This window comes from Lithobates pipiens, unplaced genomic scaffold, assembly GCF_037356315.1.
Source record: "Lithobates pipiens isolate NorthernLeopardFrog02 unplaced genomic scaffold, aLitPip1_a1.2 Scaffold_13, whole genome shotgun sequence".
Taxonomy (NCBI): domain Eukaryota; kingdom Metazoa; phylum Chordata; class Amphibia; order Anura; family Ranidae; genus Lithobates; species Lithobates pipiens.
The window spans coordinates 364,795,997-364,811,921 of record NW_027507718.1 but is presented as its reverse complement, the minus strand read 5'-3'; the positions used below and the strand labels follow the sequence as shown (position 1 = coordinate 364,811,921).

The window sequence follows — 15,925 nt, the reverse complement described above, 5'->3', positions numbered from 1 at the left end:
ATGTAAGTGTGCTACATATTAAGATTGGTGATTTTTATCTGTTTGTAACCTGGCGCCCATCTATGGTGTCTCGGTCTCGGTCTCTGGGTCTCTCTCGGTGTCTCTCTCTCTCTCTCCATGCCTATTAGGGATGCTTCCCAGATATACCAGAGGCTGCTGGAGTTTGGCATCCCCTTGTTTCTGATGTTCCCTGGTCATCGCATAAATATGGACTTTTCTCTCATTTAGGCCTGGTTCACACCTATGCATTTTTTTTTGTGTGTTTTGAGTTTTGCAGAAACACACTACAGTCCATTTGACATGGTTTACCACGGCTCATTTTCACATCTGTGCATTTTATGGAAAGGGCTAGGGAATTTTTTTTTCTTGTTTTTGGTTCCATAGACTTCAGTGGATCAAAAACGTGTATTGAGAAACACACCTGGAATATGCAACCTGCATATGTGTGAACCAGACCTTATTGTGACTTTGAGCACTGACTGTGTTTTTATACACCTTTGTCATTATTGCATAATTTAAAGGATAAGTTCAAGTTTCCAGGAAAAAAAAAGTGCATCTTTTTGCAGAAACTATTTACTATTTTCCCCCACAGAAGCCTTGAAATCATTGCACCCATGATCAATACCTCTGTACAGGCTTTCTAGTTGAAAGCTGGAGGACGTGTTAATGGACTACTGGAGTGCTTATCAGACCCCCTTCAGCCCATTGAGAACTAAGTCACCTGCAGCAATGAAAGAGGGTACTTGTAGTTTATTCATTCACAGAAATCTGTGAATGAAGGATACAGCTGTGTGGGCAGAGCCACGCACAGCCACACTGGTTTCAGCAGGTATGTGTCAAAGGGAGGGTGGGGGATAGGGGGCAGGAGCTGGAACATGTTACATTTTCCACCCCAAATACAAATGTAACATGTTCCAAAGTTCAACTTGGCCTTTAAGGACAAAAAGATCCCATAGAATAAAATATGCTCATGTATGTTAATCGGCTTATTCACAATATTACACCTTGCATAGTCCCTTCTTTATATTTCCAACAGTCCGGTGTACAATAAATATGACAAGCTATCTTCATTTGGCTGAGAGTTTCATCAAACTGGAACTTGGAACAGATTTAAATTGAGTAGCACTGATGGTCTTGCTGCTAATGGAAAAGTATCCATGCCATGCCAGTGCTGGTATTAGAATAATCCAGGAGGCACGGTCTGTGCTGTAGTGCATTCACTACCTAGTACAAATTCTGATAGAACGTGTTATTTCAGATCTCTGTTATTTCCTGCCATTCAGACAGTATGTTCTGACTCAGGAAATTGCAGCCATTGTACACTACTTTGTATTCGCCAATAGTATAACAGCAGAAATGAATACATTAAAGGGACTATTGCATTAGCTGTTGGATGAGTCATTAAGAATATTACGCAATAGCTAATGATTATTATTATTGGACACTATTTACACAGCGCATGTGCGATGTTATTAATATGTATTATTAATATAAAGCTGGAAACTCAATTTCAGCGCCAAGCAAGCAGCTAGATACGTGTCTGGTCACTAAATATCTTTTATTTAGCCATTCTTGTAATTCAGGTATCTCTGCCTGAAAGCATAGTCAGGATGTTGACCCTTTTTTCTTTTTTTTTTTTTTTTTTTTTACATGTGCAATTTGCCAGTTAGCTCTAATGGGGGGGAAAAAACCCTCTCCATCCAATTAGATGTTCCCTGGATTACTTTTCTACAGAAGGGGGTCTCCAAACTTTTCAGTTTGAGGGCCACATTATATATCTCACAAATATTTATTTGGCTAAAAAATTAAATCCATGAAAAACAAAGACAGAACATACCATAGCTCAACTCACCAACCAGTCTAACTGACCAAATTAACCTGTCCAACAGTCTCCGTTAAAAACAGGGGTCCTTGCAGCTTATGCATGCGTTTGCAAATGTGTGCTAACTAAACCCCTGTTTTTAACGCAGACTGGTTGGTGAGTTGAGCTATGGTATGTTCAGTCTGTTTTCCATGTGTCTGCCATTCCATGTGCTCCTTGCTTTGAAGGCCAGTTATAGGTGGGGGCAGGGACCTTTTGATTTGTTAAAAAATAAAATCCCCATCTCTACCATATATCAGGGATCCATCAGAGTTCCTACCTTTACATCAGGGACCCCATCAGAATCCCCCCACCCCCAAGTCTGCAAACGCCAAAACTTTAGGATACCATCTCAGTCCTTACTGACTCAATCTGCACATGCCTAGCCTTGGAGTTGCCTGTGTTGGCTACAGCTAAAGTGACTAGCCTGGGTTTGCTAGAAACACCCCCAACCTGTTAAGGCTTTTCCAGTGCATTCCCTATTGCATCTGTTCCTGTATAGGTATTGACCTAACAAGGAAAAGATCTTTGCCCCTTCCAAACATTTTGCCCAACAATACCCTATGGAGGTGGGGTTCCTAAAGTGGCCTGTTCACATTGCAGACCCAGACGTTTTTGGTCTCAACCAGACTTGACTGTCCCTGCTGAGGACATTCCAGTTTTTAAAGACCCAGTCGATAAAAGGCTAGAAGCTCTTTCTAAGGCTAGGTTCACATTTGTGTGGGTGCAGGAGTACATGTAAATTGCATGCATTCCTGCAGCCCCCACAAACCTTGCCGCTTTAAGAAAACGAGTGTACAGTAGGTGCCATTAACTCTTAATGGTACCCCAAACAATGAAAAACATGGTGCATTTACATTCACATGGCCATGTTTTGAAACGGGTTCGGGGAACTTTTTCCATACAGGAAATATAGGCACAGCAGCCTATTTAAAATAATTAGCTGCTGTGCACTTGCAAATTAAGAGTTAATTGGTTTCTCTCAAGGTCCAAGGCAAAGCCTGGAACTCTGTTCCACTGTAAGTCCTGGATCTCTAGTCACCTTAATTAAGTGAGCAAGTCCTCCTAACAATGGGGGGACTTCCTCACTTGTCAGATTGCAGGTACAGTCTGTTTTATTCATCTGGTCTGAGGACATTTTAGACTTTTTGTTTCAGAAAGTCATATGCATTTGACCCAAAAAAGGAGAGGTTTCTATTCAAACTTGTTTACCATCCTCAAAGCAAAAGTGGCCATCTGCCCCATACTAGATCAAATTTTTTTAGATAATAGAGTACAAAAATTCTGCTTAGATTCCACCTGGTTTCCCTCCATCTTGGAGCGTTTCTGGCCTGTGTGGACATCAAGGATACCTACATACATATCATCATCTTTTGGGCACACTAAGGATACTTTCATTTCACTGATACACAACCTTATAGATTCAAAACCCTTACCTTTTGGCCTGTCCACTGCACTTTGGGCCTTTACACGGGTGTTTGCCCCTGTTCTTGTATTGCTTTGCTCTCAGGGCATCCAAGTAGTAGATATCTGGACAACCCTCGTCTAAAGGAATAGTCAACTCATGCTCTATCAGCCAAAGACCAATGTACCATGCAGATCTAAGAGCTCTGGATGGATCCTAAGTCTCAAAAAATCAGCACTGAAAACATTTCTGTGCTTAATGTCTGAGCCTAGTGCTAGACACGGCCCTGTCCAAGGTTTTCCTTTGGATACATTTTAGTCTCTCCTCTCCCACATTCAGATTCTGCAGTACAGGAGCCACCTGGCCCTACTTTTTTGCTTGAAGGTCTTGGACCTAATTGTGTTTCATATACCCAGTTTCACTCAAGACTGTTGCAGCTTGATATTTTGGTAGTGTGGGACAAGAGGGTACAGTCTCTGGATTGTTCCATATGCCTAACCAGGCTGGTTCTGGCATGGTGTCTCACAAGTTTGACACGGAAACTGTAAATCCTTCCAATGGTTTGGAAGGTGCTTTTGGCAGGGGAGGGTAGCTGGGGAGGAATCTTAGGCACCCTCTAAGTACAGGGAACTTGGTCGTTGGAGGAAGTTCAGCCTGATCAACATTCTGAAACTCAGGATAAACTCAGTTTTCCCTCTTTAATGCTGGAATTCTCATGTGCAAGGTCACACAACTAGAAATCGGATAACACCATGCCTGTGGCTTATGTCAACCATTAGGGAGACACCAGATGTCTCACTGCTCATATAGAATCAGATCAGATTCTGGCTTGGGCAGAACTTCATGTTCCAGCCCTAGCTGCTGTGCAGACTTCCCCGGTCATCAACATCTGAACACTAGAAAATTATCTTTTCCTCCAGTGGTGTTTCAAGACCTCTGTCATAGGTAGGGCATGCCAAACATGAACTTCCTGGCTTCAAGGTTCAACAAAAAACTCAGCAGTTTTGTCTCCAGGTCAAGGGATCCTCTAGCCTTCACAATCCGATTTAGGGATACTGTGCTGTCTTTACTCGCAAGCTTGCCTTTCTTGTCAACGTCACTACTTCGAGGCGAGTTTCTGAGCTGCTGAAAAGTCTCAAGGTTTTTCACCTTAATGCATTAAGGTGAAAAAACTTCTATGCTGCAGCTGCCCCCCCCCCCCCGACCCCCTTTTTTCTACCTGAGCCTGATCCAGCGATGTGCACAAGGTCATCCGCTCCAGCCGCTGTCTCTCTCCTCATTGGACAATGGACGCAGCAGTGGGGCGCAATCCCACATGGATGTCCCTATGGAAAGCCAGGAGTTCCGGTGGGCATCCCAGAAGAGGAGGCTTGGGGCTGCTCTGTGCAACACCCTTGAACTGAGCAAGTAAATATAACATGTTTGTTTAAAAAAAAAAAAACACCTTTACAAACACTTTAACCTGTAAAGAACCCTTACTTGCTACTCAATGAAAGGGCTGTTTTGAGACCCAGGGACTTTTTTTCTTAAGGTGGCATAGTTTTACCTTTCTTCTGTACTGCGCCTAAACTTTAAAAAAGGGAGTCATAAAAAAAGATTTCCTGTGCATTGCCTGGGTATGGTACGTGCTGGTAAAGGTATATCTTTTAGGTACAGCTCCATTTCAACATTGTGATTCTACTTTTCCATTCCAGTATCACTAGATGAATTCAACAGCTCATCCAAGCTTTTGACCTCAAAGGCAGGGTTTCCCCTATTACTGATCAAAGTTCACTCCATTAGATAAATGAGTGCTTCATGGGCTTTTCATGGCATCTGTTTCTCAGATTTGCAAGGCTGTCCCGTCTTCTGCTTACAAGTTATTTTAAGTTTTATTGGGTGGATGTTCAGGCAGCAGCTGTTTCCAGCTCCAGTTGTTTGGTTCTTCAAGCAATTCTGTTGCGCCACTTCTACTAATCTGTTAGTTTTTGTGGGCCTGTTAGCGTTTTGTTTTCCGTTTTACTCACTTCAGTTGAACTGCTTTTCTCCTTCTCTAATATACCTGAATGGTTTATTCTGTAACCAATAATGTACAACTAAGAAAATAGGATTTTTTAATTGCCATGAAATCCTTTTCTTGGAGTACATTACAGAACACAGGCCCCTTGTCTCCACCCTTAAATCCACCCCTACTATTGCTTGCTAATAAATATAAGGCATGCTTGGAGACAGAGGGGTTATTGTGGGCTATTCCTGGAACTCTGTTTTGCCAGTGTCCAAATCTCCAGAAGACTACAGTATCATGTACCTGAGTTCTCATCCTGTGGTCTGTAATGTACGCAAAGAAAAGATTCTATGATGAGTCAAAATCCTATTTTGTTCTAATGTGCCTTGTTACCTTCTTACATGTTGTGATTCACTCATAGCCCTTGTACACACGGTCGGAGAATCTGTCAGAATGTGTCCTATCGGACTGTTTTGTCGGATAATCCGACTGTGTGTGGTATAAATCGGACTGTTTCCGTCGGACCAAATTTTCCAACTTGCTGGAAATATTTTCCGACAAACTGGTCCGATCGGACATACTCCGATCATGTGTAGAGAATTCCGATCGGACCAAGTGCCACGCATGCTCAGATCAAATTCCTACATCAAAGCTATTGGCTACTAGCCTGAACGTAGTCCCATCGTAACTAAATTACGTCATCACGTTCTGAACGATCAGATTTTCCGACAACTTTGTCCGACCGTGTGTATGCAACAGTTTCGGACAAGATCCATCGGACCAGATCCGTCGGACAAGATCTGACGGATTTGGTTGTCGGAATCTCCGACCGTGTGTACAAGGGCATAGTATATTTTAGTCCATACGCATTATGACTTCTTGTTGCATTTACTCCCATTTTCACATATAGCTGTTTGTATTTTGTTGCCTGTGTTTCATATACACACTTGCTTTAGCAGGTGAAATACGAGAAAGTATATTGTTTTATTAAGATCTGACCGTATATTAATCTCCTTGTTTTCTTTTTTTTTTTTTTTTTTTTTTCAGCTGGAAAATGGTGGTTTCTTGATAGTGGACTTTTAAATATCACCAGTGTATCTTTCGAGGATAGAGGAAAATACACTTGTGTTGCTACCAATGCCCATGGCACTGTAAACAATACAGTTACTCTGAGAGTAATTTTTACCTCTGGTGACATGGGAATCTACTACATGATTGTCTGCCTGGTGGCATTTACCATAGTGATGGTGCTGAATATAACAAGATTGTGTATGATGAGCAGTCATTTGAAGAAGACAGAAAAAGCCATTAATGAATTCTTCAGGACAGAAGGTGCAGAGAAATTACAAAAGGCTTTTGAGATTGCAAAAAGAATTCCCATCATCACTTCTGCCAAGACACTCGAGCTTGCCAAAGTCACTCAATTTAAAACAATGGAGTTTGCACGATATATTGAGGAACTGGCCAGAAGTGTTCCTTTACCCCCTCTTATCATGAACTGCAGGATTATAATGGAAGAGATCATGGAGGTTGTTGGCCTGGATGAACCAGGGCATTTATTTGTAAGACAGGGAGCTGTTGGTCAGGAAGTTTGTGATGTGGATGAAGTCTTCACCATCCCTAATGCTTTGCAGCGGAGTGATTCTCCAACAGCTGAGTCAGATGCCTCCTCTGTACATGAGCCCCCTCGGCAAATTGCTATAACGGTGTCTGTACATCCTATGGCAAAGAAACACTGTTTGGATACAGAATCACAGGACAGCATACCATCTAGTGTAAAAGATGACTCCACAACAAGAGCATGTACTCAGACTTCTGAACCAACTGAACCAACCGAACCAACCGAACCTCCCCCAGATAACCCCACTACATGTATTATATATGAAAGCCATGTCTAGATAGGACATCTATGCATATCACTAATAGATACTTGGAGCACCTTATAGAGAAGATGTTAATAAATTGCCACCTAGCCTTACTAGAAAAAAACAACCATTTCCTCCCCAAAATCATTAGTAGCTGGCTTACCTGCAGCTTTGATAACAGAGTGGCGTTTTATGGCATTCAATGACATGCCACCAGATATACACCTGCACTCTTTGTCATATAAGAAAGTTTGTATCACACTAAAAATATAGCTACAGTAGACTCTCTAAATATGTATTTATTTTTTTTGTTAACCCACTGGTTTCGTTATTTTATTTTTTTAATATCCCGCCAATGAAATGTCATGATACATTTTGTAAATATTGTTTCAGATTCAAATGGCTCTACTGCTGAAGGCTGCGAATGACAGGGAACATTTGCTTAATGGTATTTCACCTTCAACAAGAATGGAACTAACCATGGATAAGCTTTCCAAATGCATTAGTAAGCCCAAGGGCCTTGTCATTTGACAATCAGAGTGCTGCTCTTCTATTGTCAAGTGTAAAATCAATATATTTTGTCCTTTAAACAGATTACTGTTTTAGAAAGGTCTGGTTAAGTCATCACAGTTTTGCCAAAAAAAGAACAAGCATCCATTTTTTTTTTTTCTACTGATCATGCTTTGAACTAAGTGGTCAATACTGTGTAATGTAGTGCTTTGAGCTGAGCTCATTGACATGTCAGAAAATGCCAAAGAGGAGGGGATCATTCTTCCCTAATTACATAAATGCTATATATGAAGGTTAGTTTATACTTTCTTAGACACACCCTAAAATCTGTACAGAACTCCCCAAATACAGACCTGTTTGCCGTCAAACAGGATTTCTCATTGTTATTTATAACTTACAATTTGGGCATAGGCCAGAAGCAGTGTAACTGCAGGGAGAGAACAGACTGTTCTTAGACTTTGCTCTTCATCACATCCTAGGTCATTTATAAATTGGAGTGCCTGAGATTTTAAAGTTCCAGTACAAGCCTGTCTTCCTTCTAATTTGAAAATAAAGTGGAAATGTCAGTTTTGCAGTCACCTTGCACAGATTGGAGTTGTATGTCTAGAACAGTAGTACCCAACTGGCAGTCTTCTGATATTCCTTCACAGGATTCTTGGCTTGCCCTTTTAATGCTGTTTATAATCAAATTCTTTGTATAATCAATTTTTACTAATTCCTTTTTTTAATAGCCATTTTTACAGTGGTATACAGGAAAATGAGAGATGACCGTTTTCAGATCATCATATCCTTAACCACCTCTCATTTCATTAAAGGATACTAAGGTCACTGAGGAGATATTTCGGCTAGTTGTACTGCTATTTCTGTGCTTCTAAATAAAAAGATTAATACGGAGACCTTTGGAGTAGTTGGAGGCAGTGTAAGAAATGGTTTCAGTTGCAAGGATGGTAACTTCTCTTCCATTCCATCATCTATACAATGCTGTTGAAATATACACTTTTAAAATATATCTTTCTTTCTCGTTCATTGAGGTACATATGATTTAGAGACATTCGGGTTATACTGCCCCTACAGAAGAATTTGGACACTGGCAAAAAAAACAGGGACCAGCCTGGTATAACCTCTACCATTCCCAGCATACCTTCAGATTTTTGCTAGAACCCTAAGAGGTAGGCCGCCTTTTCCCTATTGAGAAACGGTTCTGTTTTATTAGTTTTTTTTTTACTTTTGTTCAAGACTTAATTTACATCGGGGATATGCAATTAGCAGACCTCCAGCTGTTGCAAAACTACAAGTCCCATCATGCCTCTGCCTCTGGGTGTCATGCTTATGGCTGTCAGAGTCTTGCTATGCCTCATGGGACTTGTAGTTCTGCAACAGCTAGAGGTCTGCTAATTGCATATCCCCGATTTACATGCTGCTGGTCCTTTATGCAGCTAGATTGGTGTATCCTTAGCAATAGCTTTGGAGGCTGGACCTCACTGGATTTGAGAATGTTGGGGACTTCCTAGAATGTGAAGTTTGGGCAATGGACTTGTTAAATTTGTTTTCTGTGTACATTTATCCGCAGAGCGATTTCCAGAGTGCTTTCTAGGTCCAGAGCCATAGCACAGCCTTTGATGTGACCCGGTCCCTGAAGACTTGTTTGAGTATGCCGTATGGACCAAGCACCTTGAGCTACTTTGTTTCTTTACAACTCTTTGGTGCCATAGTAGCCCCTTTTTGTTTTTCACAAAAAGGGTTAAAACGCTAAGGAATTAAGTGTTGCATCACTAGCTGGAGTGGTGCACATGCACACGCTCTGCCTTATTGCAAGGGATAAATCATTTTAGTCCTTGCTGCCACCTTCAGTGACCTGAGCAATTCAGATTATTTATACCTCTCCTACTTTAGCAGTCAGTCCATAAGTGATCAAGGTTTATACTTGTTTTTAGGGCGAAGTTGTTCCCATTTGAGGTGCAATATATTGAACCCCAAACACAAGAGGAGCCGTTCCACTGAATTGGGTCTTCTTGCTCACAATCGGCTAACAATTCTGGGGCAGCCTGCAGTGTTCCCTCTCAAGGACCTGATACCAACAGCCTAGAAGGTTGTCCCCTACTTGAGTCTTCATATACCATCAGGTCTGGACCACTTCCAGAGAAATTCACTGCAGTTCTGCAAGATTTTATGAGCCAAATTGCAATTTTAATTGCTGACTCTAACCACAGAGGACATATCTTCCCCTGCTGATCATTATTTTGTCTGCTTGCAGCTTTAGTGGCCTTTCAACTTTAGTTGCAGAGGCTCTATGTGAAGAAGAGTCTCAAAAATCCTGGCCAGATGAAGTTCTTGAGGAGTCTTAGGCAGCCTCTGTAACGTCTAGGCTTGGAGAGACCATTTTTGCTCTCATTGATGTTGTGCATGCCAAATTAAACATGGAAGTGAAGCTTATGGTTTCAGTCTATAATCCCTGGGAGCTCCTAGGACTACTAAAACTTCTCCCATGCATACGCTATTTTCAGGTGTTCTCTACCCCACTGACTGGGAAAAAAATTAGGAAAAAAATGTACACATTTTTAAGTGTTTTGCGGTCCAATACCAGTTTGAAGCCTTTATTAAAGAGCAGACTGTTTGAAGCAGTTGAACCAGCAGTATCCAGTCTTAAGCTGGGTATACACTAGTAGAAATGTAAAATTTGTACAAAAACTCTCAGAACATTCAAATGTTTAAAATTCAATTTTGTTTTTACTTGATTTTTGGAATAAATCGACTTTACCAAACAAAAAACACACTGCTAGTAATTTGAACATTGGAGAAAAAAATTTCCATGTTGCTCTTTCAAATTTACAGCCATTGCTGTGACCTCACTAATGATTAGAAAAATTAAAAAACATTCTTACAATGTTTTTAAAGCAAAAAATGTGGAATGAATTCTAGTAGTGTATTCTCAGTGGTTCTCAACCTGGGGGTTGAATGATTTTTTGCCCTTGGTCATCGGATTCTGGGCTGTTACTGAAGCCCGCACCGCTCTTAGCCTTTTTGCGTCTGTCCCTAGAGCCTGTGGCCGCCCAGCGGGGCTATTCCTGGAACACACGGCCATCCACTCAGCCTCATCGAAGCCGCCAATTCAGTTCAAGGCATGGCTGGGAGCCAGAGACTAGAGGTCAGTTGGCTGGTGAGGAATGTAAAATTGGAGGGGCTGGAGGAGACCCTATCTCCTGATTTCGGCATAGGTGTCACTGCTACAAGACACCACAAAGTCTGAAACAATGAGTAACACTACCTGTGATTATAGTTGCCATTAAAAATCCCCACTACAGTTCTCAGATAAGCAGATTACATTGATCAAGAGCACCTAAATTGCCCCCCCCCCCCCACCAGCAATGCCACTCATCCCATCCCCCCACTGCCACTCATCCCAACTCCCCAACAGCACTACCACTCATCCACCCCCCCCCCCCCCTCTAAAAATAGAGAGTACATGGAAGGGAGAGGAAAAGGGGGGAGAGAGAGAGAACAAGAGAGACTAGAGAGAAAGATGGGGGGGGAAGAAATTAGGATAGAGGGAGATAAAAGGGAAACAAGGGAGACTCAGGGAGTGCTAAATATCCGTGGGTTAGAGGCGCAAATTACTCGTCTTGCCTTGGGCTGACAACCCACGCTACAAAAATGATTTCACTTTTAAGGGTCACCACAACTTGGGAAATTTTATCAAGGGGTCACGGCACTAGAGAGGTCAAGAACCACTGTTATAGAGGAGTGCATAAATATCTATTAGATAAAAGACCGGAAACACTCTCCAGACCTTGTTTTCCTGGTTTGCATCTCAACCTGCCATGGTTGTAATGATCTGTCAAACATTGGGGGGGAAAGACTAAACTCGTGGCAAGTAATCCAAATTTAAGTGCGGTAAAGGCACTAAGAAATATCAAAAAAAAAATTTGTACAAAGCATGATGGTTTGATTTTTGTATAGTGTGTGCACAACTTTCGACATCCGATTTCAGACTTTCCAAACAAAATTTTCAGGAGGCACAAACTCCAAAAATGTTCTTGTACATTAACAGAACTAACGATTTTCCTTTTAATGTGTACTGTTTTTGTATGAGAAAACTCATATACACAAGACTGCACATGATCAGAAACCATACACAACAAAAAAAAAAAAGCCTTTGTGGTACAAGAACTTTCATACAATTGGTATCCTCGGTTTTGACTTGCTGTGAAACATTGAGGAAAACTGGACGACCATTCATCTAATTTTCTTTTAGTGTGTACTGGGCTTTACCCCACACTAATTCTTTAATTGTGTAGCCTGTTTATGGTGACTTCCTTTGTACTGCTATATAGATTAGTTAGTGGATGTCTCCCATCTTGTTCCCTGTATGAGGCTGCTGTCAGTAAACATGTGTACAACTCTTTTGGCTGAAATGTTGGGCTGTAGGTATGCAACTATTATTTTTATAATTGGTTAGGTTGCCAATTTATTGTTTCGCTTTATTGAAAACCTCAAAAAAAAGTTTGGTGTATAATTCAGTTAATAAGTAAAGTTTAAAAAAAAAAAATGTATTCATGAATTATCTATATGCAGTGGTAATTATAAGTAAATAGCTATATGGTTAGAGAACAAAATCTAATTCACTCTGAGAATAACAGACAGACGAGATGTATATACTATTGGAGGTTGAATCTGGTGCACATCATTAGACTCTGAGATTAAAATTTGTGTATATATATGTGAGCCTGCACTTCCAGATAGCGGGAATGAATGTGCTTATGTGATTATACACAGTGGGAGCTGATCAGTGGCTACCGTGGGCTCTGTCCACTGGCACCCGCCGATCATGCTGCAGACAGATCGGCAGTCTGCCTAGTAAACAAGGCAGATCGCCATTCTGACAGGAAAGAAGACCAGCATCCTGTGTCTCTGCAAAGCATGGACAAGGATCCATCTCCAGCACCTCCCACACTGTAGTAAAACACTGAATAGACACACACAGTTAACCCTTTAATTGCCTCTGAAGTTAACCCCTTCCCTTAGTCAGTACAGTGACAGTGCAAATTTTTTTTTTTTTTTAGCACTGAGCACTGTATTAGTGTCACTGGTCCCCAAAATGTGTCTGTGTCCAAATGTCTGCCACAATATTGCAGTCCCGCTATAAGCTGCTGATCACCGCAATTACTAGTAAAAAAAAAAAAAAAATGAATAAAAATATGCCATAGCTTGTTGACGCTTTAACTTTTGCACAAACCAATGAATATATGCTTATTGGGATTTTTTTTTTTACCAAAAAAAAATAGAATAGAATATATATTGGCCTAAATTTTATGTAGAAATACATTTTTCTTTTTTTTTTTTTTTTGGGGGGGGGGGGGTTATAGCAGAAAGTAAAAAAAAAATGTATTTATTTTTTTCAAAATCGTTGGTATTTTTTTGTTTATAGCACAAAAAAAACTGAGGTGATCAAATACTACCAAAAAGCTCTATTTGTGGAGAAAAAAACGACATAATTTTTATTTAGGTACAGCGTCGTGCGATCACGCAATTGTCAGTTAAAGTAATACAGTGCCATATCGCAAAACAATTACCTGGTCATGAAGGGGGGTAAATCTTCCGCAGGTCAAGTGGTTAAAGAAAGAAAAAATGTAAACTGCAAAGCAGCATTTTAGATGATTTTCAGATTTTTCCTTAGAAAATTTTTGTCTTAACGTTTGATTTTCTAATCATTAGTGGGATCAACTCGACGTTTGTTTTCGAACAGTGACGGGACCACAGTGACTGGAAAATTCAAAGGAGCAGGATGGGATATCTTTTCTCGATCTAACAAATTTTTGGACAGTGTATATGGTTTTTGTTCAGAAACTATATTTATTTTAAATGTGAATGTTAAAAGCAAGTTTAAATTAAAAAAAAAAAAGTATTACTTGTCATGGTGTGGTTAGAAAATCTAAAATTGGTATTAGTATAGTATAAAAACAGAAGATGATCACTGCTATAAGGGGTTCATTTTATACTATGAAACAGAGAAAGTAATAATAAATATACCCAGCAGTAGGATATACAGGGTATTTGGGAGTCAGACCTGAAATACACGGGTAAGGTGGAGAGAGATCTTTTATATTAAAGTAGTACTAAAGGCTGAAACTTTTATTGCATGAATATGAATATTTTAAATATAATGCACGATACTGGTAAACTTTTAATTTAACTGTAATTTTAATGCCTTATATTACCTCCAGTCTATCAGCCTACAGCTTCAGTCTCCGATGTAGATCTTCCTGCACAGACCCCTTGAAGTGATTTGTAAAAGTTTATATATTTTTTTTTTCTTTAACAACCAATATGTCATACTTGTCTGCTCTGTGTTATGGTTTTGCACTTCTGAGGTCCCCCACCGGTGCTTCTGTGTCCTCCCACCTTCAGAGCACCCCTATAGCAAGCCACACAGTATAGTACTATAGAGTGTCCCTATAGCAAGGTAAAAAAAAGTCTGCCTTTTTAGAATCACTCACTCCTATCTCTTGCCCGAGACTACATGTCCCATGAGGCATTGCACCTCTCACATTCACAAGCTCTCAGTTACTTACTGACACGTATGGATCGTGTACTGAGCTGTGTGTGTGTGTTGCACTGTGTAAGTATGAACAGTGTAATGAGCTGTATTTTCTGACTTGTAAACAAATAATGGATTCTGGCTGCAGAATAGTTGACAACTATTTTAATAATCGATTGTAGTCCATTAGTTGTTTCAGAGTAGGCATGTAAAAAGCGTTTGCTGTGCATGCCCTTTTAACAGGTAACACCTCTTCTGAGTTCCTATGGATCTAAATGATGTTACTAGAGGTAAGCGTATTCATCTCATCTATCCCAGCAAAAAAAAAAAAAGACCTTGGTCTCCAGCTGAGACAAAATCATCCCAAGTCCCCTTTAGACATCCAGGCCTGTTGCAGCCTCCCTTCATGGAAATATTGTGGCCGTCAAGGACACATACTTGCACGTTCCCCTTTTTTTCTCTACATCAGTAATTTCTTGGCTCTGCTGTGGATCTGCAGCAGATCCAGTTTGTGGCCTTGTCTTTTGGCCTGTGTATTTGACAAGATCCAAGATCCCCCCTATGCTTGCCTTCTGTTCCCAGGGCATCTCCATTGTGGGTTATCAGGATAACATGGACAGTGCACCCTCTCAAATCTAGCAGCATAAATGTAGACATGCTGTCAGTGGTCACAGGTACACCAGTTCAATTTCTCATATGGTCTTAAAGTGGTACTAAGCCCAGGACCCTGCATTCACTATATCTGGTCTTCCACAGTACACAGAACATGGAAATGCAATTATTTTAGTAAATATAAACTTATAAATACCTTTTCTCATCAGCAGTTAGTGTAGTCTTGTGACTTCTATTAGTGTCCAGATGAGCACTGGTTAAAGCTTGATGGTTCATTCTACTCTGACTGTCATTTGAGGCTCCATGACCCCTGATCCTCTGTCTGGACAGTGCTGATTGGCCCTGTGCTGATCACATGCTCCCTCCCAAGAAAAGAAAACTCTAGCAATACACACCAAACTGAGCATGTGTAGCTTGCCCCCAAGGCTCTGTTGTACCAGGAGATGGTTTGGGGACAGTGGAGGATCAGAGAAGACAGGATCAAACAGCCTTTTTACACACTGCACCGGACTAACCCTTAGGTTCCAACATGAGTATAACAAGCATGCTTTACTGCATATGCAGATTTTACTGTTGTGGGTTTAGTAACACTTTTATGACAAATACATTGTGCTCTGAGGGTTCCTTAAATGCCTTCTTCAGCTCTGGCTGTGTTTTGAATCATTTTGATCTGCCTAATTTATTTATACAAATTGAGAACACTGGTAAGAAAAACCTATGCATGTAGGGCTTCTGATTATGTAAAGGGGAGCAATTTGACCCTTGACTAATACTGTGTTTATCAGACATGCATGGCAGAAGAGCTCTCCATAGTGATGGGCATACTACATTACCTTATCTCTAGTATACAAGCTGCAAACGGCTCAATACGATAATCCATAGCAGCTAATTACTTTACTGTATTCAAGTACAAGATGGATTCTGATTGGCTGTTATGTTGCTATTCAAACTTTACTCATCACTGTTCTTGTTATTAAGCCACCAGTCATCATTTTACCATATGCAACTGACCAGCAGTCCAAAATATATATATATATATATATATATATATATATATATATATATATATATATATATATATATATATATATATATATATATATATATATATATATATATATATATATATAATAATATGACCATGCTCTGAAGC

At 40.3% G+C, this 15,925-nt stretch overlaps 1 protein-coding gene across 3 annotated transcripts in view; it reads left to right on the top strand.

Moving 5' to 3' along the window:
- Window positions 1-15,796, top strand: part of MFAP3L (microfibril associated protein 3 like) — a 72,459-nt gene extending 56,663 nt beyond the window's left edge. For 2 of the 3 annotated variants that reach the window (XM_077477203.1, XM_077477204.1), the window contains exon 3: window positions 6,298-15,796. In XM_077477203.1, coding sequence (XP_077333329.1) covers window positions 6,298-7,148 — 851 coding nt within the window. In that variant the 3' untranslated portion in view covers window positions 7,149-15,796. The remainder of the gene's footprint in view (window positions 1-6,297) is intronic. The other variant, XR_013272331.1, reaches the window with a different exon arrangement.
- Window positions 15,797-15,925: the final 129 nt, after the last annotated feature.